Source organism: Orussus abietinus, unplaced genomic scaffold, assembly GCF_000612105.2.
Source record: "Orussus abietinus isolate OABI.00-Male unplaced genomic scaffold, Oabi_2.0 scaffold3, whole genome shotgun sequence".
Lineage (NCBI taxonomy): Eukaryota > Metazoa > Arthropoda > Insecta > Hymenoptera > Orussidae > Orussus > Orussus abietinus.
The window spans coordinates 1,899,319-1,921,073 of NW_019395984.1; the positions used below are offsets into that span (position 1 = coordinate 1,899,319).

The 21,755-nt window shown below is 49.3% G+C and overlaps 5 protein-coding genes across 8 annotated transcripts in view; 2 read left to right on the forward strand and 3 right to left on the reverse strand.

Annotated features, from left to right (window-relative positions):
- LOC105699087 (titin homolog) overlaps nt 1-4,222 on the reverse strand; it is a 36,886-nt gene extending 32,664 nt beyond the window's left edge. The window contains exons 1-2 of the mRNA XM_023433927.1: nt 4,089-4,222; nt 3,130-3,268 (exon numbers count right to left, since the gene is read on the reverse strand). Of these exons, the coding sequence (XP_023289695.1) occupies nt 3,130-3,268; nt 4,089-4,101 (152 nt within the window). The 5' untranslated portion in view covers nt 4,102-4,222. The remainder of the gene's footprint in view (nt 1-3,129; nt 3,269-4,088) is intronic.
- A 357-nt stretch (nt 4,223-4,579) lies between these two features.
- On the reverse strand, nt 4,580-12,860 carry LOC105699180 (ribose-phosphate pyrophosphokinase 1). Of its 2 annotated transcripts, XM_012423980.1 has the most exons (7): nt 12,717-12,860; nt 10,834-11,041; nt 10,115-10,298; nt 9,364-9,435; nt 6,257-6,480; nt 5,829-6,162; nt 4,580-5,749 (listed from the first exon to the last, which is right to left on the reverse strand). In XM_012423980.1, exons 1-7 carry the CDS (start codon nt 12,793-12,795, stop codon nt 5,657-5,659), a joined length of 1,194 nt encoding a protein of 397 aa, XP_012279403.1. In that variant the 5' UTR covers nt 12,796-12,860; the 3' UTR covers nt 4,580-5,656. The 2 variants fall into 2 exon arrangements, with proteins under 2 accessions (XP_012279403.1, XP_012279404.1); XM_012423981.1 differs by lacking the exon at nt 9,364-9,435 and having other exon boundaries at nt 12,717-12,859.
- On the forward strand, nt 11,521-15,238 carry LOC105699181 (ubiquitin-conjugating enzyme E2-22 kDa). 2 transcript variants are annotated; one of them, XM_012423982.2, is made up of 5 exons: nt 11,521-12,130; nt 13,151-13,303; nt 13,375-13,457; nt 13,556-13,719; nt 13,785-15,238. In XM_012423982.2, exons 1-5 carry the CDS (start codon nt 12,068-12,070, stop codon nt 13,919-13,921), a joined length of 600 nt encoding a protein of 199 aa, XP_012279405.1. In that variant the 5' UTR covers nt 11,521-12,067; the 3' UTR covers nt 13,922-15,238. The 2 variants fall into 2 exon arrangements, with proteins under 2 accessions (XP_012279405.1, XP_012279406.1); XM_012423983.1 differs by lacking the exon at nt 11,521-12,130 and adding an exon at nt 12,847-12,865.
- Nucleotides 15,239-15,919: 681 nt separating this feature from the next.
- LOC105699137 (probable serine/threonine-protein kinase kinX) lies at nt 15,920-19,021 on the forward strand. 2 transcript variants are annotated; one of them, XM_012423904.1, is made up of 7 exons: nt 15,920-16,296; nt 16,694-16,908; nt 16,980-17,192; nt 17,271-17,543; nt 17,613-17,972; nt 18,055-18,206; nt 18,383-18,746. In XM_012423904.1, exons 1-7 carry the CDS (start codon nt 16,128-16,130, stop codon nt 18,618-18,620), a joined length of 1,620 nt encoding a protein of 539 aa, XP_012279327.1. In that variant the 5' UTR covers nt 15,920-16,127; the 3' UTR covers nt 18,621-18,746. The 2 variants fall into 2 exon arrangements, with proteins under 2 accessions (XP_012279327.1, XP_012279325.1); XM_012423902.1 differs by lacking the exon at nt 18,055-18,206 and having other exon boundaries at nt 18,383-19,021.
- Nucleotides 18,746-21,615, reverse strand: LOC105699139. Its single transcript, XM_012423906.2, has 3 exons — nt 19,855-21,615; nt 19,415-19,674; nt 18,746-19,252 (listed from the first exon to the last, which is right to left on the reverse strand). The coding sequence occupies exons 1-3, from the start codon at nt 19,885-19,887 to the stop codon at nt 19,048-19,050; spliced, it is 498 nt and encodes a 165-aa protein (XP_012279329.1). The 5' UTR covers nt 19,888-21,615; the 3' UTR covers nt 18,746-19,047.
- Between the last annotated feature and the right edge of the window lie 140 nt (nt 21,616-21,755).

The following is a 21,755-nucleotide window of genomic DNA, read 5'->3' on the forward strand; positions in this document are numbered from 1 at the left end:
CCGCAGGCCCGAATTAGTGACAATCGCAGGAACGCTAAAAATAATTATCGAACTAGGTTGAGTCGGTTTAGGGAGACTGCGAACCCCTTGAATCAGCGAAATGCCAAGCGACCGACTCGCTTTGATTTTCCCGTTTCCTCGATGAAAAGTCTTCTGCGTGTATATCAGAATCCACGTAAAAAACCGCCGCTCGAAACGCGAGGTAGGTCCGTGAGAAAAGGGAGGAAGAGCGTTCTCCAAAATGGCGGCGCGTTCCTTCCTCCCGGTGTCTCGATCGCTCGAGAGTCGCGTGGGTTTCGGATTTGGCAGGGAAAAAAATCCAACAGGGACAGTGGGTCGAGCCAAAGAAGATATTCGGGTCTTTACGTTCCGGACTTGGTAGTTAGGTCATCGGCGTCGTTCGAATTAGCGAAGCGACCTTCCTAGCGACGCGTCGTCGTTCCTGAAGACGCGAGCCCGGATCGTTGGAATACCTCTGGGACGTATTCCCCGGCCCCTGATCCTAACACCTGGGAGGAGGATTCCCGAAGACCTCGGCCGAGATGGCCCGAAATAAAAGAAAGATAAATAAACAGGGAAGAAAGAGAAAAAAAAAGAAGAAGAAATAGGTGGGATCCAAACGACGCGGCTGGAAGAAAAAGCAAATACCCAAAAAAAAAAAAATAATGGAGACCGATTAGCGGACGTTTCCTCTCCTATTTTCATTTTCTTCATTTGGCGTAGGTATTACGCAATCTGCAGAGAGGAAAGGTACGCGCGTTCCTTTTTCTCGCTAAGTCGGTCCGCCGTTCAGCCCAGTTAGCGAGTCGACTTAGTCGCCGCTGTTATTTCAGGATTCCGAGCGGGCGTTTTTCCTCCCCTTGGATGCGCTAACGATCGTCAAATGAGACAGGGGAATGCCGTTGAAGATGCCCGGATTCGCGGTCGCTTTGCGCAGGACCCAAATACCTGAACGCCATAATACTTGACCCTCCGGCGAAATGTCTAAAAAGTGGGCGCGCTTATTAATATCTCGGACGGCCGCGTGGGCCGAGGAAGCGCGGGAAAAGGCGTAACGAGAAGAGCTCGAGGAGAAATTCCTCGGATAAACGGAAGAAAAACACGCCCGAGATACCCAGGTACTCGATAATCCCAATTTCGACTAGGTAGATCGGTCGCTCTATAATTAAAATCGCCTAGCATCGGCGTCCCTAGTGGAGCGTCAGCGCCGCCATCTTGGAAATGGCGGTAGAGCCCTCGAGGGCGTAGGGAAAGAAGCGTCCAAAAAATCGGAATTAAATAGGACAAACTCCGGATTAAGGCCGACTATTCGAGACTATTGACGGCGACCCGAGTGAATGGAGAGGATTCCTTTTTCGAGTAGTCTCGAGCGTGGGCATTTGGCAGTCGACGTCGTCCGTAGGCGGGCTTAAGGGAAGCGCGTTAACACCTTCGCTCCTGTCGTGTAATCTCGCAATGACGTGCATTCCTACCGGCGCCCCGAAGCGTCCGACGATCCCGTGGCATTCGGCTTTTTCCCGTTGGCGCACTTGCAACATTGGCTGCCCATCTTCTCCGGGTCCTCCGCCGCCTCCGGTTATTCGCGTTCGATTCGAGAAAGGTTCTTCCCGCGGGAAAGAAAAAACATGGCGTCTCGGTTCGCGAGGAAGTCCGAGGCGCTCGCCAGTAACTGCTTCGCGCCCTTTTCCCTCGGCCCTCTTAAAACGCGAGGAAATGAATTACCCGCAGCAAGGTGGACCAACGAACGACGCGGTTTGCCAACGGGGAAAGAATCAACGGCTCGGGCAACGCCGAAATTTCGCGGTAACGGCGCTCCGTCCGCGTCCCTCGCCCACGCTTGGCGCGACCTGCCCCAACGACGCGCCTACGATTTGTCAAAGCAACTTTACGAGAAAACTCTCATGAGCATCTTGGCCCGGCAACATAATTCGCGGGTTCCCGATACCGTCTTAGATCCTTGGCAATTTTGTCTGGCGGAAAGTCCCGGCGCGGACGGACGTGGGTTCCACCTGTCGCGCGAGGTGCGGAAAAGCGCATCGGAGAACGCAACGAGTTGCAGTTACCGGCGCGACCCTCGGACGCCCCCCTGTCGCACTGCACCACCCGGGTCGAGTCCGCGACGCCGAAGACGTGGAAATGTACGAGGAAAAAAAAACCAAGATTCAGGAAAATGAAATAAAATGAAAAAGAAACGGCGATATCTCTCCTTTAGCGGGGACCGAGCGACCTGGAGGCGCCGTACCTCGCGTGTACGTGGACGCGCGAGTCGCGGGCCGTCGCGATGGACGCCGCGATGGTCGCCGCGACGGTCTTTGGTAGGGAAGCTTAACGTTGACTGGTAGGAGAGAGCTTAACACCTCCCGGTAGGCCGGGAAGGCAGAGAGCGGCCGGCCAGAGTGTCTATAGAACGGGCCGAGCCCAATTCCATTTCCACGTCTTCGCCGGGTCCGAAAGCGGCGCCGAGCGTCGCGGGCTCGCTTTCGCGAGGGGCGCGGGCGCCGGCTAACGTCGGAATTAGACGGCCGCGGGAACGTCACCGGGCTCTTTCGCAACGCGGACTTTACAACCGGGGAGGACACCTTTCGGCCGCTCGATTCACACTCGAGGAGGAGCCGAGTGCCTTCCTTCCTTCCGAGCTTACGCCACCTCTCGGGAAAGATCGCCGGGTCGCCGAGCGTCGCGACGCGCGCCCACGCGAGAGGAACTCTGAATTACAAGAGCCGAAGGGAACCACAGCGGAGTTCCCGGAACCTTCCGCACGGCTCGTTAGCAGTAGTGACGAGCTACCACGGTGGTCTTGGTCTTGAATCCGCATTTTCTGAATGAATATACATTTTTCCCACATTTCGGCAAGACCAAGACCGACCTTAGCGCAGGCGTCGGGTGAGACAATAAGGGGAGTACGACCCAGGTCCAGGTGCCTCTTCTCCTCTCCAGGGACGAAGAGATTTCCTCGCCTCGATAGGAATAGCATGGTTGCTATTTAAAAGCAGCCTGTCCCATAAATCGTAACGTCATAATTGCCGTGGGTTGCGAAATCCTGGCACCGCGGAACGCGACGCCAAATCGGGGAGACCGGACATCGAGGGTAGTCTTCGGAGAGGGCGGCGATCTCCGGCGACTACTTACAGCTCGAAGTGCAGGCTCTCGTACTCTCTGCATCTTCTAAGCCTCGCCTCGACGACGATGTCCTGGCCGATCCTCCCGCTGGCCGCGAGTTCCTGGTCCTCGTCCTCCCAGCGGGGTCCGTTCGTCCCGGCCTTGCGATCTGAAAGATAATTCTCTCAGGAACTACGCACTCGTCTCAACTGACCCTAGATTAAATACCACCTAAAAACGTCGCCGAAGCTTTACATACCATTAGGGAGGCTCTCTAAGTACGCCTAATAATTAAATACCGAGCCGAGTTTGTCGAAAGGGTATACTCGACGCGACGTAATAGTTACACATACATGAACATCCTCATCAGGGACGATTCGCTCGGTATATCTCGGCAAGAGTCGCGTAAAAAAAAAAAAGAAAAAAAATTAAAACAAATGGACTCGAGGGTCCTAGATGCAGAGGGCGTCCTCAAGAATCTCGCCGAAGGGTGACGACGTTGACAGGTGTCGCGAAAGAGCCGGCATCGGGAGGAGCCGGGGCCAGCTCTGTCCGGCGCGACGTGGGTCTAAAAATACGGCTGAAATTGCCACGCACGAGCAGGCGGCGTGAGTCAAGACCCGTCGAATTGCGAGCTCCTTCTCTCCCCGAGGAGACCGCACTCAACAGGACCCAGTTTCTCCAAAAAAAAAAAAAGAAGAAAAAAAATCGCTTCCCCTGACCGACCACCTCCCAGACTAAAACCCCTCGCCGTTCTCTACCCCATAGACCCTTTCCGCGATAAAAATCATCCCTTTCCCCCCAGGACCCTCTCAAACATTAAATAAAAAAAAAATCCGCTGTAAAACCGCGCGAGACCGGCACGCGATCGGCCGCCATCTTGGATCGCGAGGACACCCTCTGGACGCTCGACTTTTCCGGTTAAAAGTTTTCTCCCCTTTCGCCAAGGTAAATACCTTGCCCGCCGATTTCCCTCCTCTCGCGGTTACCTGTGAGGGTCATCCTTGGGTTTATCTCCTATCAGGTCCCGCGAAATCCCGAGACACCGGCATGTCGAGGCACTGGCCCTTGTGCGTGCGTTGCAACCGCGGCGACTCGGGCCGAGGGCGCGGCTTCGAGACTCGGACGCGACTCGGACGCGACTTCCTCTCCCTCGGAGGCGCGCACCCCACGCGCCGGACTGCGTCCGAATATCCGATATATAGCGCAGGGGAAGGCACGCGACGAGATCTCGCCTCGCTCCCCGGTCTAAAATCGGCCCGGCGCGCCGTTTGACGTCACCGGCCGAGTCGGGCTCGCGGGCCGATTCGAATGTCCCGCGCGGGAAACTGGGCTCTCAGCTGCAAGCCGAAGCTGCAGGGAAGCGATAACCTCGCGCCATCTCGCAGATAGCTTCTATAGCTTAAGTCTACGCGGTCTCTTCCATCGCCTGGACAGCACGGTCCGACTTATCAAAGATAACACCCAATCAAGAGCAGCGTTGAACTCGGTTTTCCACCAGCCAGGGCGAAAACGATTTATTGTGTCTGTCGGTACAAAACCCAATTACGACGACCCTCGGAATGAGAAGTCCTCCTACTCGTCCCTGTCGTTTCTTAGCACACAGTGCCGCCTGGGAGTTCTACATTAATCGCTCTCGAATCGCCCGGGAGTCGGTGTCTCCCTGCGATCCATGTGTCATGTTTCAAATATCGCGCCGCGAACCGCCGCCGCGGTGTACAAGATAGCGCTCGCAACGACCTCGTAACCGCCGGTAAGTGAAATCGCAAAAGGGCCGCGAAAGAGGGAAAGCCCCCCGGGTATTAATTCTTAATTAGCATACGAGCAACGGGTCGAGAAACGCTCACAATTCCCGAGTTTCCCCGAGTCCCCGATACGCGTGTCGAGACGCGGCCTGTCCACTTTGTCCAAAGTGATCGGCGATCGTAATGCACACTTATTGTATATGCATTATACATGTGTATATATATATAAAAAAGGAAACGGTCGTTCCGTTTCAGACCCAGCCTCTTCGATTGACTTGGCGCGAGAAAGACGCATCCAGTACCATGCCCGAGTGCGACACGAGTAGGCGCTCCTACCCTCGCCATCGTCCAAAACGCGGCTACGGGGTGATAACAATTGAATAACGCTAACCACTAGGATGTCTGAAGACGGCGAAACCCTCCCGTGAACTCGCGAGAACTTCTCATGGAGAAGGACTCGCGAAGTCCACCGATCCGCACCCCCGAGTCGAGATCCGCCCTGAGATTCCAAGCCGAGACCCGAGGACGGGTTCCCTCGACTCCCAAAACCCTCGGCGATCGATCCGACCTTCGTTCGGTGCCTGGTACCAGGGACGAATCCGCAGCCAAGCTAAACAAGCGTCGATCGGTGCGGAATCGATTCGCCGGCTGACCCAGCGAAACGGATTCCGTCCCGCTGGACAAACGCGCTTTTCGCGAGGGATTAAAAAACGCGGAAACGAGCACCCGCGGGAGCACTCGAGGGCTCTGGTTATAGGCGCGTCGGAAAAGAAGAAGGAAAAAAAAAATATAGGAACCGATAGAGGAGAAGTTTAGTAAGGTACGTTCGAAAACAGGTACGAGACGGACTCTCCGTTGTGGGTCCTCCTGACGGCCTCGGCGAACATCATGGAGACGTCGATGCACTGCAACGTAAAACCGGAGGTTGGTACCAAATCAAATGTAATGTCTCTACAGCTATCTCATATCCTCGCGTAGATTCACCTGAATCTTGGGACACTCCTTCATGTGCCCGTCCTGGGGTATGGTATTCGTTACGACGACCGCCTCGAAGCAGGCGTTGTTGATTCTGCTGATGGCAGGCCCGCTGAAGATGCCGTGCGTCAGGATGGCGTAGACCTTCGTGGCACCTGCCTCGACGAGTTTCTCGGCGGCATGGCATATGGTCCCGCAGGTGTCGGCCATGTCGTCCACCAAGATGGCCACCCTGTCCTTGACGTCGCCCACCAGGACCATGCTGGCAACCTCGTTGGCCTTCTTCCGTTCCTTGTGGATCAAGGCGAACTCGACGTTCAGGCGGTCGGCAATCGACGTGACCCTGGGTCGCAGAGAATTAGGAATTAATTAAGAGGTATACCCCGCGACGCGGTGTCACTTCCAGGTGCACCGGAGTCACCGTCCTCGTCACGCACCTCTTGGCACCGCCTGCATCCGGAGAGACGATGCAGCTGTTCCGCCACTCGACGATGTTCTCCTTGATCCACTTGAGGACCGCGGGCTCGGCGAAGAGGTTGTCGACGGGGATGTCGAAGAACCCCTGGATCTGGCTGGCGTGGAGATCCATGGTGATGATGTGGTCGGCCCCGGCGACCGAGAGCATGTTGGCGACCAGTTTCGCGGAGATGGGAGCGCGGCTCTGGAAATCAAGATCAGAGATATCAGCCGATTGCCGAGGCGAGCGAGTCCGCCCTTTCCGAGTCCATTTGCAACTGGTTATCCCCCTGGAAGCCGAAACGTTCTACACGGTAGAGAATATAGGCGTACCTGGTCTACTTTAAAGAAAAAGTAAAAGGAAAAAAAAAATAAAAAGAAATGAGCAAAAGAACGCAGCGCAGGTGCACAGCTAGACCGCATTGACGAGGCCTCCGAAATCGGAGACCATTTGCGCGTACAATTTCGTTCTACCTTTGTCATTACACGGACTCCTAAAAAAGATATCTCGAGTCCGAAAACGATCCAGGATGGACCGGGCTTATACTCCGAGGGGACAAAATATAAATACAACGGCTAAGAGAGCTGGGACTTGGACGAAGGCGTTCTTCGATCCTTCCTCCCGGTTTTCACCATTGGCAATTCGGAGACAATTAAAAAGAAAATAAAAAACAGAGAGAAAGAGAGAGAGAGAAGTTTACAAGGAAAAAAGTGTTGCAAATGCACCCGGGGTTAGACTCGATCGGGAGTGGTGAGTGAAGCGCGATAACTCGTAAAAAAATTATCGTAATGTAATATGCAAAGCAACAACACAATGCACCTCTCTCGTGCACCCGTTCTCGTCGAGACGACAGGACCGCGAGCGAGGAGACGAAAGGAAAGAAAAAAAAAAAAAGAAAAAGAAAATACTCCGGAGGACACAGAACACACACTTAAGGCAAGACAAGGGAAGTCGTTTTAATCCACGCGAGTTATCCATAAATCAACCACCGAACGATTAATCTACTGCATTCCGAAGTGCATTGTGTTAAGTACAAGGTGTAAAACCGTCGAGGTGTCGCGCGAAACTAGGTGAATCCCTTATCGTTATTTATTAACTTAATTTCTTTTTTTTTTTCTCTTGATCCACAGACTTGAATTTGTAATAAATCGAGAGAGGCCAAGAATCGACGCAGGATTTACAGGGTTTCGCGAGCGGCTCCTAGGCGACGACGTAGGTGTAATCGGCAGGCTGCTATCTAAGATTAACGTTATCAATAAGTCATGAAAAAGCCGAATGGTGTTAAACGCCTGCCCACATTAGCATCGGCTCTGAATTCGTGTTAATGGACGATATACACAGCGGTGTCAACGGTCCGGGTGATCGCCCACCCTCTCGTTACTGTGATTAGTGCACCAGAACCGACATATCGACGGTAATCTCGCAAGCCACATAATAATTAGTACCCAAGGAACAAACGAGTACCCCACAGTATGTACGTGACGTCGCGACGCAGGCGTCCGTGTACACGCGTGATCGTAAGACGTACATCGTGATGCATCTCAGGGTGTATGACTAGTAAATAGATATTTACATGTGCATACACGTAGCTGTCGTATTAATATTTTGCCCTCTCATTCGCATAGATCGTAGGGATCGCGAACAAAAATAGGAAAGAATAGAGAGATCACCGGAGGTGCTTAATTAGCGCAATTACGAGCCCGTGTATTCCATTCATTCGCAAGGGTACCGTCGTACCATGTAGCAACGATCAAGAGGTTTTGTTAGTCCTACGAGAAGAGATCGCTCTCCAACGAAATGACAAAGTGTTTGACAACCGGTCATCGAGTTACCATTGCAAACGCCTCACTCGACATTCTCGCTGCACTTTAATATACTCACTGTAGACAGGTCGGGCGCAAAGTCCTGAAAATACCCAACCGTTCATAAACCTTGTCTCCGTATGAAACAACGCACGCTTCGATAGTCTCATCCTCTTATTTTTTCTATTTCTACATAGACTAGAGTCAACAATTATTGCTTCCGTGTCATGGGGCTTACTCAATATTAAGAGGGTATGCGGATTGGAGTAATCATCGGTCGCGATTATGTCCCTCCGCGATAAAAGTAACGTGATCCCAAAGTCCGGTATGTCGTGAGTTTCGATGTTGCGTACAGAAGTGATTACACATGCCCCCCCGCGATCATCGAGTACAACATCGATTTCGTAATCGACTTCCACTGGGAGCTCGTAGTGATAACCCGGGAGTTATCTCCTGCCGATAGCTTTAACACCCTAAACTGTTATTACGAGCCAATACTGAGAGTCGTGGTGGAATTTACATCACTTTGGGATGCAGTTCCCTCCCGACTCTCCCCCTATCTCCAATCTTTCCTCTTGCGTCGATACGCAAACGAAATGGGGAAATTTATTTAACAATTGCTCGAAAATAACGGCACGGCATGCTGACCGCTGACCCTTCGGGGGGTCCACGAAGACAACAAATCTTGGCCGGATGCTACATCGGCTCCAAGTGTAATTCGAAGATGTACGTTACTCGTGATTTTTTTTTTTTTTAACAATTCGTGTGACCTTAAAAAATTATAGAATCTTTTTTCCCAGCGTACAATGAGCGACTCCGAACATGAAATCTATGCTAAAGTAAACATGCCATAACAAAACGATCCCGGTTGAAATTCAAAATTAAGTTTTATGCCTCCCTTTCCTTTTAGGACTTCGTACATCGTATAACAGGGACACCGAATACAGGGGATGCGTCCTCCCACGAAATAAGAAACTAAGTTAACTCTCTAAAGCGCCTAGTGCGCACTGTATAATGGTTATGAATTAATAATTAATAAGCACGCTCGCCTGGTCGACGATCGGCGCATAGTCCCTCCGTTACACGTTAGCATGCTGGATGTCGAAGACGCCCAAAATTAGTTGTGCAATTTATTCCAAGTGACGAGAAGCTGAACCTTATAAGCACAAGGACGATCCTACCGGATTGTAGTTTCCAATTCGCCAGTAAATATATTACTCCCATTGATGATTGCAAAGCAAGTGATTAAAATAAATCAGCAGAAAAAAGGACTGCCTCAAGTTACCCTGAACTTCCACTCGTTCGACTTCATGACAAAGCGAGTCTTATTGTCTGACTTCTCCCCACCGTCACTGCCCTGCGAATGTATCATAATCAAAAGATTTACAGGATGTCCGAACATCAATTGCTTCCTTTGCAATTGACCAGTCTTTAAGGGAACTGCTCTTTCTAATACTTAATATGATTGGAAGGTCTAATATAGAGCATCTATGGAGTTCTCGATTAAAACTTTGACAATCGTTAGCTGGTTTTAAATTAGATTTGGCTAGAAAAACATTGCAGAAATAATTAAGTCAACGAAGCAAAATGAAAGTAGACAGTTGTTAAGCAACGTAAGAGAAAAATGATGCAACTCGGTTAAACCATCACCGGAACGATAAAGCGCATGTTGTAACAATAAAGTACTTGAATTAAAATGTCCACATAATCTAGTGTGATTAGTTAATCATAAATGACAATATACTTCAGCAATGAGGCGATTATGATGAAATAAAACAAACTAATTAAATCAGGTTAGACAGAGCTGATTACAAAAAGAATAGAACAGAAGAAAAAACTTATCACTTTGCAAGCGCGTTCTTAACCTTGCCTCCTTAGAAACTCTGTATTAAGCATTATTCAAATCGCTTTTTTCAATTTATATACAAAGGTTATTATTTACTTTTATGATAATCGTATTGGTAAGTCACTTATAAAGACACAACGGTTAGAAATGATAAAAATACTTTTGTCATTAAGAAATAGAAACGCCTTACCTTGTCCTTCTTGTCCTGCCTGGCATAAGGGAAGCAGGGAATGACCGCCGTTACCCGCGACGCTGACGCTATTTTACAAGCATTGATCATAATCAGCAGCTCCATTAGGTTGTCGTTTACTTCTCCGCTTCCACTCTGTACAATGTATACATCTTCTCCTCGTACCGATTCCCCGATCTCCACGCTACAAACAATGAATTCGATCGTCGCCTCGCACACACAAAAACTGCAATAAAGCTAAATCAACAAGCAGTGAAAGAAATCAACCCGAGCAGACGATATCTCATCCAAAAATGCACCTATCTCCATGTTGCAAAACGGAGTTACGTCCTGAGGTATCTGTACCATTAAAAAAAGATAAAAATACCCAAGTACATATCCGTCCGTGGAAGGCGCAACGAAGCAAGGGCATCAAATAGAAATGTCCAAGCATCGAACCAACACGAATCATCGAATCTAAATACCGAAGGCTCAGTAAAACCGCATTCCATGCCGAGCAAAGACAGCGGTTAACCGACGCGGTCCGAGCAACGCGACGGAATTGTCAGGTGTCACTCTGTGACAAAGGCGAGTGAGAAAAAAAACCGGTATCAAAACCGAAAAGCCTAGAAGACCGCTAAGAAGGATCTAACCCAAAAAGCACGCAACGTACGCCGGTCTCGCCATGTGGTCCGCGCGGCAACGCGCTAAAGAAGCTGAACGACGCTCGCGACCATTACCATGTCTCGAGGTTGCTGAATTTCTTGGTGACAACCTTGCCGATGTCGATGCCGAGTCTATCGACGATCCTCTGGGCCAGGTCCGGGTGCGAGGTGCCGCTGAAGACCTTGATGTTGGGCATTCTGCTCTGCAAGGGGCCGCAACGAGACTTCTCCAAGTTTGCGCGTAACAAACTCTTGGCACGCACTGGCTGGGAGACGGGCATCACTGAAAACCGACGGAGCCGATCAGGGGACCAATCGGAGTGCAGCGCAGGCCCGAAGGATGTGACGTACTCGGCTGACTAGCCGCGCGCGCAAGCCTCCGCCGCGCCTCGTTCCCCCACCGGCGGTCGCGATATCGCGCTCGGCCGCGCTTCGCGATCCCCTTATCGGAGCCCCGTTTTCTCGCCCCCACCGTCGAGTCGCGTCCACGAGGGATCGAGTTTCGCGATCGCTTATCGACACGAGACCAGCGAACTCTGGAAGCGCGGGTCACTCATCCGCACGGGGAAATATCGTTCGATCGACTCGCATCGGCCGCCATTAGCAGTCATTGAACGTCGTCAAAGTTCTGAGAGCGAAGTCAGCGAAACACGCGCCGCCGCTGGCGCGCCCTAGCGGCACCCACAGCGAACCTCGAGGCGCTCCGTGATTGGCTAGCGCGAGCCAATCGGCGAGCGACTTTCCGCTGGCGCCGGCCAATCGTGGCGCGGCAGCGCAAAACCCGCGGATACGCGATCCGCCTCGACGTTTCCTCGCCGAAGAGGGTGTCTCGCAGGGACATCAATTAATTCGAAGATCGTAGAACGACTCGTCGTTCGGCCGTCCTTTAGGATTTGCGCCCGAGGTCCCTATGGTAATTCGTTTACGGCCGGTTAGCGTTAATAGGATTTTCCGGGGAGGTCTGCAGACGACGCTGCGCGAGAGAGAGATCACCCAGGAGGAGGGCGAGAGAAAGGGACGGAGCGAGTAACCGGTGACAGTCAAGTTTTCCATCACTGTGGCGCCGGCGGTAATCGAATGATAGATTGAGACCGAAGCGGCGATTTCGGAGAGGCTGCGGCGCGCACGGCTGCCAGCGGGATTGTAAATCGGTAGGTCGTCCAGGAGCCGACGCGAACCCGGGCCAAAGTCTTCCCCGGGACCCGGAGACGTCGCGGGCCGCCTCGAGACGCCGAGCGCGCCTCACGCAAAACCCGCTCGAATGACGATGACGGTCTGCTGAAGACTCTGCTCCGCCGACTTGGAAGTCATGGCGAACATCGCGGCCCAGCGAATCAAACGGGAATTCAAAGAGGTTATAATGAGCGAGGATGTGAGTAGCCTTCTGCGGAGAACGAGCGGGGAGCCGTGGACTCTGGTGTGCGACCGAACACCCGTGGTTCCCTCGCGACCGTTTGCGACTTTTTGCGACTTTTTGCGACTTCTCTGCGTATTCATCTCGGCTACCCGAGAACCGAATAACGATCACGTCCGATTTTTCATGTTCCTTTAAATTCAGGGCAAAGAACATCTTCCTTCGTAGCATCGATTGGAGAAAAGAGATTGCTCGACGTGCTCTTTGTTCGGACACAGCGAGCTTGTTTTAGGTTGTCTTTTGCCTTCTATATGCTGCAACTGTTGTTATGATCTGGACTGTCATCGGCTATTTGTAGACGGACGAGTTCTGGTGGGAAAGTCTAGTACAAAGAATTAAAAGAATATGCCAGTCGTCTCTTCTATATGTGTTTTCCTTTGGGCATCTTTTAATCCTTTGTTATTTGGATTTTATTGCAAGTGGGGAATTTCTGAAGTGATCTGGTTTCGAGGGCCAGGGGTGGGAACAGGTCTAAATAATAATTGGGTGGTAGAACGTATTAAGATTCATGTTAGATCGTAGACGCAAGATAGAGATTACGTACCAGCCTGTTCAAGGGCCATTGTATCTTTGGTCGATGATTCTTGTTTACTCCTTTGAGATCCCAGATATTCGGATTCCATGTGTGTCACTCTCGAATGGAATTTTTAAGCTCGTCTGAATTGTTTCAGACCCACATAAACACTAAGCATGGTGATTTCAATGAGTTAGCATTTATGGAGTATTTCACCATTTTGTTATCAGTTTGCCATGTCAGAGGTTACAATGTTTTTAGTTTTATTATTTAGCAATCCATGACGACATATGTTCTATGTGATCAATGTTTTGAATTTGCTTGAGTAATTGGATAAATCGTAATCTGTATCTTTTCTCTTGATTATAAATAGTTCTTAATGATTCTGTTACATATTAATACAACAATTTCTAACATTTTCTTGGTATTGAAATAGCACATTTTATGATCAAATATAATTACAGGTTGCCAAATGTGCAATTAAAGTTGAATTATTGAATGATAGTTTTACGGAACTCAAAGGAGAAATTGCTGGTCCACCTGATACACCGTACGAAGGAGGTAACTTTATGCTAGAAATCAAAGTGCCCGAAACGTATCCATTTAATCCACCTAAGGTAAGAGACGAGTGAATTTGAAACGTAATTTTTCTTGCTAGCTCTTTTATGATGATTCAATATTTTTTCAGGTGCGATTTATAACAAAAATATGGCATCCCAACATATCATCTGTAACAGGAGCCATTTGTTTAGATATATTAAAGGACCAATGGTATGTTATAGAAATTCTAGAAGTTGGTAGACGTACGTTAATAGTTGTGGCTGTAACTTATATTAATGGATTCTTATTGATCTAACTCCATATCACAGGGCAGCAGCTATGACATTAAGGACAGTTTTACTGTCGCTGCAAGCTTTGTTATCAGCTGCCGAACCCGATGATCCACAAGATGCTGTCGTAGCTAAACAATACAAAGAACAACCTGAAATGTTCCGTCAAACTGCCAAACATTGGACGTCTGTATACGCGGGTGGTAAGTATTTCTTGTGCTGGATGGATTTTATAGGTGACTGCTCATTGCTTATGCCACAATCGTAGGTCCAGCAAAGATGCCTGATCTGGATGATAAAATTAGGCGACTAACAGATATGGGCATAGCCGAACATAATGCGAGAGTCGCACTGTCCTCTTACAATTGGGACTTGGAACGTGCCACCGAGCAACTCTTTAGTTAGTAATGGCTAAGCATCTCCATGAGTGCTCAACTGACTACAATTGTCCACCGTCTCGAAACGTCACATTCGTAAGCAAAATGACATTGCACTTTCTGCCCAGCAAGTTTAGCGCTCCTGATGACAATATTAAAATCACGACACTACTCCAAAAATAATCTTGAGCCATTTTATTCATAGCCGTTTATTTAATTTGTAAAATAGGCATGAACAATAATAATTAATAAAACTCTTTAAGTCAACGTTTCAATAAGATTATGCTTTCAAATGGTAGCTTCGAGCCAAGGCATTTTCGAGTTAATTGAGTTACGCTAGTAGGTTGGGATTTGTAAAGACGATTCGATATGCAAAGCATGTTTTCAAAGTTTCATCGATCTTCAGTCTATGCTTAAATGTCAGTGGTTATAAAAACAAGGATTGTAGGATAAAGACATTAATCTAATTCTTACAAATGGCAACAAATTGTACATATATGTTCGATACATTATTATTCTTCTCATATGTAGATCTTAAACAATTTTTAATATACTGTTATCGATCTTACAATGCCTTCCATTCGGATCAAAAGAGCTTCACCCTTTTTTTTAGGCTCTAGTTGCTTTTTTCCATATCCTTTTGGTGTACCATTTGTAACACTCTTTATCGACTTTCTTAGGAAAAGGATCACGTAACCACGGATATCATTGTACCCGGGTTTAGACTATTGTTTGACGTTTACCCGTTCGATCGTCTGAAAACTATAACAACAATCTGATCTCGCACGATCAGATCCGAGATGTACATTTGAAATAGGAATCAATTTACTTAGCCCTAGGAGACATGTAAAAAGAGCCATACACACACCTTAAAAAGTTACGTCGTTAGTGTTAAACCTTTTTGTACATTTTTGGTGTTGGTCGTATACCGGAAGCAAAGGTCTAGTTTTTCTTTTTTTTCCTATTCAAAGCAGATTACATTCCAGGCACAAGAAACGAATTGTACTCACTGACTTGCGATTTGATTTCCACTCACTGCCGGGATGCAAGCAAGCTTCCTTAGATTTAACAGGATTTTGTAAAATAAGGAAAGAGAGAAACTTAACGAAGTGGTTCATAGCGACCTTTTACGCGAGCGTTTCAGGCATAACCTTAAGTACCCATTTGACCATCACCATCCGTCTGATGCATGTAATCGCGAGGATACATAGCACGATATTGTAAATCTTGACCACTGCGGTACTTTAAGTATCTTAAGTCGGACACCTACACGTTAAACAGTTTGTGCCTGGTTGGTATTGTACAATAAATCAAATCATGAATGTATTAAAAACTCGTAGCCGTACTATCGGAGCCGAGTCTACGCTGCGGCTTCTGACTTAGATATATCGATATAAATTTGCGTTAACGCGTTAAGATGATGAAGACCATGGGCCGCGACTAGCACGGGAGCCAGGACATCCCGCGAGAAACAATAGATCGTGGCCCGACACGGGAAAACCTTTAATCGGTGTAAATTGAAAATGCAGGAATCACAATAAATTGTTCTTTCGCTACATTACAATACCGCTTGGACGTTTGGTTAACTAAACATCCGATACGTTTCGCGGGTCCACTGATACGTAAAGGATTCAAATTTCCAAATACGTTACCGAGCTGCAAGTACGCGATTGGTTTGTTTCCGTTGTACCGGACGACGTCGCGAGCTTCAGAACGGGTATTCGAACCAGAGATGAGTTGGGTGATAGCTCACGAAGAGGCGACAGGTGGCAAGTACATATATTAGCCGCTCGCATCAGTCACCAGGGGACAGCACAGGCAGCGATCGCGCGACCTTGCCTGTGAGCAATCTCCCAACTCATCTCTGGTTCGAACCTGTTGGTAACATCTGAGTCCGCGACATAAAGAAGAGCGAGTCCACGCTGAGTGTTTTAATTAGTTGAGTCCGCGGCCGCCAGGCGGTCAAGACTCGCGGTAGCTGCGAACCGTGGAAACTCTTCGGTACTCCGTCGCGGCAGCCATTTTGTCGGATATCGCTAGGGAGTTAGCTCCGAGACTAGAGCGGTTCCTGCGGATTTCGAGACTGGGAACAGCTGGGGAAGGTCCGCGAAAGGCGCGACGACGCCAGGCTCGCCGTTATCCCCGCACGGTCTAGGAGAAAAAAAAAGCCTAGTGACTTCGCGCCGCGACTCCTCGACGCGTTCGCGGGACGGCCCCCTCGGCGCTCCTGCGACATGCAGAGGAAGGACCTGGATGGGTTGTTGGCCGTCAACGAGACGGTCCTGCGCGCAAACCTCCTCAAGGGGCCCCGGCTCACGCCGACGGGGAAAATCAGCCACGCGAAGACCCGCGTCTATACTCAGCGCTACCGAAAGGAATGGGAACTCATGCTCGACTTCAAAGGTAACGTGTTTCCGAATCCGACGCTCGGTGACCCTCCCCTACTCCGTTGGCGCTCGTTGCCACTCTTGCCGTTTAACGTCGATTGGAATACTTCCCTCCGACGTCCACCTCGCGCGGTTAATTTCGGACCCCGTCACAGATGGCGTTACCATCGTGGTGCTTTTTGCGCGATTTTTTGATTATGCACCATCGGAAGCGAGAATTTATTAATCGACTTAATCGTCAACGTCGGTGATACTTTTTTTAACTTCTTTCGGTCTCAAGGTTAGTTCTTTTATGGCAGTGGGTAGAAAGAGGATTTCTTTAATTTGACTGTTGACTCGATTAATCTAATGACAGTTTGGTGGAATTAGTAAGATGGTAATGCTGGAAGGTGAATTTTTTATATTAATTTCAGGCTGGCTGACTTCTGTTCCGCTGCAGCCTACTCGTGCTTATTGTACATACTGTAAAAAGGATTTACATGCGCACCGACTCTCCTTGCTGAAACACACTTGCACCATGAAGCATCAGAGGTCTGCCTTGATGCATCAGAACGAGATGAATGCTTTGAAGGCAAAGCAAGAAATGTCCAAGGTCGAGGCGAGTATGGGTGAACATGATGAGAACGAAGTATGTATAATTGTCGTAAGAGTTTTGAGAACACGGCATTGGGAAGGTGGACTTATTTAATGTTTGATTAGGGTCATATGGTTATATCTGGCAAAGAGGGAGATGAGGACAATGACGACGACATAGAATACGTCGTCGAGAGACTGGATGTCGACGACGAAGAGATAGAAGAAATTCAGAGGAAGCACAAAGAGGAACAGGTGACCGAGGAGGAGGAAGAAGAGGAGGAAATGCTTAGGCCATCGGAGGATGAAGATATTAAACCATCCATTCAAAGTATTAAGGTGGGAATGAGTAGCAAACTAAATGAGAGAATTTTATATCGGAATCTTTGTTATCTAATATATTGATCTGTTGAATAGGAAGAGAGATGCCGAGACACATTAGCCGAAGCTATGGCTCACGTACAAGGGGAGTATCTTGAGGAAACGGATGACCAAATGAACGTAGAACTTGTAGAAATGGTCGTTGAATCGACTCAAGCCAATCAAGACCTCATCCCCGAAGAGAGGAACGACCATACCGACATGGTAGTAGAAGAGGAAGAAGAAGAAGAAGAAGAGGACGATAGGCTCGAACAACACGAGATATCTCTAGGAAAAAAGGAAAGCGATGATCATGAAAAATCCTTTGAGGTAAGTAATTAACAACAAAGATGTTCATTACGTGGAGCTAAGTTCCATTTTTATTTTCATTCTATAAAGGACGTTGAATCGAGCGAACAGGAGACGAACATTTATCAATCCGTGGGGAAGACAAACACATCCTTTAAAGTGAATCCTGTGAACCAACAGCAAGGACTCCCTATCTCTATGACATCTCTATCAAACAAGACCATTACGTTGACTTCTGTCGGTAAAACCTTGACACTGGCCGGAGGCAAGCTCACCCCAGGAGCTCAATACGTTCTCGGTAAAATGAAGGGAAAAATGCCGACTCTTGTGATGGCCAACCGGAAGCCGATCACCGTTGTCAACCTAGCCGATGTCTCACCAAAGGCTGCCCCGGTAAAGATCGTCCAGCAACCGGTCACAACCGGACCCATCCAACAATCCTCCAAGAAGGTTCCTACATTGATTAAAGTTCTAACCGTTAACTTGACCGGCTAACTTTCGACTTCGTTGAACCAATCTTTCATACTTCTAGCATATAATCCTTAAGTCCATAAAATCGCCCACTGCACAGAAACCGTGCATTTCCACCCATGTTTTGGATACCAGTAAAGGTCTTCCGATCAGTGGCCTACAAGTAAGCCTGTACAAACTTATGGACGGTCGGTGGACATTTTTGAACGAAAGGTAAGAGTCGACCAACGGATCCAGGTCAGACCTCTGCTTTACACGGATGGAACTAGATTTTCGGGGAACCCTCTAACCTTCTACTTTCAACGATATCGATCGTTCGTTTAGCTCAAAGTAATCTACTTTTAATCGGCCTTCCCCTTCGCGGTCGTTAACGTCTTTTTGCCTTCCAGCATTACTACACCGAACGGACATTGCAACGACCTCGGCGACCCGACCAAGTGGAACTTCACGGCCGGGCGTTACAAGATCCACTTCGACGTCGACAAGTATTTCACTCTGAGGAGAATAGAAACGATGTACCCGTTCATAGAAATAGTCTTCGACGTAAAGAACCCGACCAATCACTACCACATGCCCGTCTTATTGAGTCCCTTCGGCTACACGACATATCGTGGTTCGGACTGGTGAGCTTTCGGAGCTGGCCTAATCGTAACTCCTACCCTACCTTTATTATCGTTAAGGTGAATTTTATAAATCTGCCCTGCCTCTCGTTAGAACGTAAGGATCAGCATAAGCTCATAAGCATGCCCAGAATCGTAGATACATTATGTATTGTACAAATACTACATTAACTTAGAAGACGTCATCTAGAGACGTCGGGTACATATTTTTGTGAATTACGCATTGCCTTAATAAAATAACTAAAATCGACGACTCTCCACAATTTCACGAGATACGGGGTAGTTCTATGCGAATGTGTACCGAAGAAATTCGATGCCGATCTCCGTTCGATCGATTCGATCCATTAATGCGAGTTAGAAAATAGGCAGAGGACCGGGGCATGGGATTCCTGGCGAGAAAAAAAAAAATAGAAATGAGAAATCTATGAGGAATATTACGAGGGTGGCAAATAAGTGTTGTCGACGTTTTTCGGTGGCAAGTAGGTGCTGGATCCGCCTCCGGGTCTCTCATGAGGCGGGTATCCGCCCCCTGAGGTCGATCCAGGATATTGGGGACCTCCGCGAGGTCCTCCCGAGGTCCCACCTTGTCCGGTACCGAATCTGAAGCTGGCTTTATTACCCTGTTCGTCCGCCATGTACCTTTCAAGCAACGTAGAGCAAATCTTCATTTATCGGACGATTTAATTCGCGCGACGATTAAAAAAAAAAAAATATATACATCTATCCAACGATTAAGTAAACCGTGAAATCTCAAGTTTAACGATCCTTTTTAATACTTCTCTATTATCGCAGGTCACTCACTTGACGAAAATCGGCAGTCCCTCAGGACTGTTGTAGGACAGGGTGCCCTGGACCACGCGGACGACCTGGCCGTCTACCTCCTTGAAGTCCGAAGTCTCGTCCCATTGAACCCCGTTCTCACTCACCGAGGGGCTCTTCGGGGCACCACCCTCCAGAGGAGTCGGAAGACTCAGACCTCCGGCACCCCGGGCAAAGGGAGGCGCTTTTTGGTTTGGAGATAGCTTTTCGGCGGTACACGCTCCTGCCAGGAGGAGCAGGACCTACGGGGACCACAGTTGGAGAGTACAGTGCGTGATGGGAAAAAAAAAAAAGAAAAAAGAAACTAAAACATTTACAACCGAGACACGGACGCGGAGTGATCTGCGAATTTAATTCCCACTTAGCACTTTTTTTTCTTTTCTTTTTCGACCAACACGTCCCACGATTTCGCGCAGACGTACCAGGGAACTGACGGATCCTCGGCGACGATCCATGACGACTCGGCAGATCGTGCTTGAGATGCTTCTTTTCTTATTTTTTTTTTTTTTTAAATTTCTCCTACACCACACCGCGAGTTACCATCACGCGGCGCCTTAGAACTACGGGATCCTAGTAGCGCAGATCGGGGAGAATCTTCTCTCTTTATATCGCGTTCCCCGGGCCCGACGCGTGTATCCCCTCCGAGCGCGTCGACGGTTCGCCTCACGGATAGAGACGATCGTATCGCGACAAATGCGGTGACGAAAGGGCCTTACGACGTCCCGCGGTCGCGTGCCTTCTTCCAGATGCATCTCTTTGTCCGGGATCTAAGATCGGGGAATGTACCTTTCATTGCTTTTCACATTCTCCCGGCTGAATCACGGCCCGATTTTAATCGTTCCCTGTACGAGTCACGCGAGCGTTCCGGGGGGGCCGGGGAAAGCTCGTACGCGGGGCGAGATATCGAAAAATACTTCGAATGAAAATTCCCCGGCACTTTCTTCCGCACATTTTTCATTCGGGCCATTTCCCTCCCGCACGCACGACTGGAGCACAAAAGCCGACTCGCGGAGGACGCCGCGAAGAGGGTGCGGCGAAGGAGCGCGAGTAATTGGCCGTGTTCTCGAGGAGGCCCTCGGCGATCCGAGACGCGGCTGTTTTCTGGAATCGATGGGTCCCGATTTGTGCAGCGTTAATTGCCCGGTCCATCTCCGAGGACCCGGCGGCATCCCCGCGGCATCCCCGCACCCTCCGTATAAGGATGCAATTATTTTTCCCCGAGCCGGCGACGCGTGGATTTATCGTCTCTTAAGCGACCGCCAAAGGCCACGGATATATATCACGAGGGATCGCGGAGTCGGGATCTTTCCCGCTTTAAGGGTACGTCCACATTATGATCTCTGAACCTTTAATAGGATGCACCTAGCGATTGGCTCTCCGTTGACATTTTCGCTCCCCTCAACCGAACCCACATTCCGCGTTCGTCGGTAGCCTCGCCGGAGGAGGATCGATACGGTTTGCTTTATTCCCCCGAAGGGCAATCGCCGGATCGGCGAGCGATCACGATCGAGGCCCACGCTAAGAATAATTAACGTCGAGTCCGAGGGCCCGCAAATGTCACCGTTCGATCTTCCCCCGCGTGCACGTGGAATATAAAAAGCGATCGTCCAGATCTCGCGTAACAGGAAGACGTGGGGGGGAGAAAAAAAGCGAGAGGACTCCCAGAAGTGTAAACAAAATCGGTTACGCAGGGCCCATAAACCCCTGGGGACATTATTCATGGGAGGGAAAGAGGTCTCGCCCGGGAACGAGCGGCCAACTTTCGCGCTTTTTTCACGCCTCGAGAGGGATCCCGAAAAGACGTGAAACGCCCTCGGCGGTTGTCGTCTTTTAAAAAAATAATCGCCGGACAATTATCGGCTCGCGTGGGATCCTCGAGTGTGCATTACGCGACCGGAGGCGTATAGACGCCGGTCTTCGTCGGGGAATTTTCACCTCACGCCACTTTCCCTCTCCGTGCCCCCCGGTGAAAACTCCAATTCGACCCGCGGACTCGTCGGACAGGTAGAAATTAATAACCGGCGGGATCATCGATTATGGCATCGCTTGTATAATAACTATACTAGCGTGCGCTCGCCGCCTCGCGGAAGAGCCGCAGAGTGGAATATCGTGTCGCTTTTTTTCTCTCTTCCCCCTCGATTTTGTACAACATCCCGTCGCGGTTGCGACAAAGCGCGAAAAGATGGGTTTTTTCTTACATATAAAAAAAATTGACCGGACCCTCCTCGCGATGAATCGATAAGCTCGATATAAACTCCTCGTTTGGGCCCGGAGAGGAAAGGAGGCCGCTTCGAACCCTCCCTCGTATTCTCCAGGATTTCGT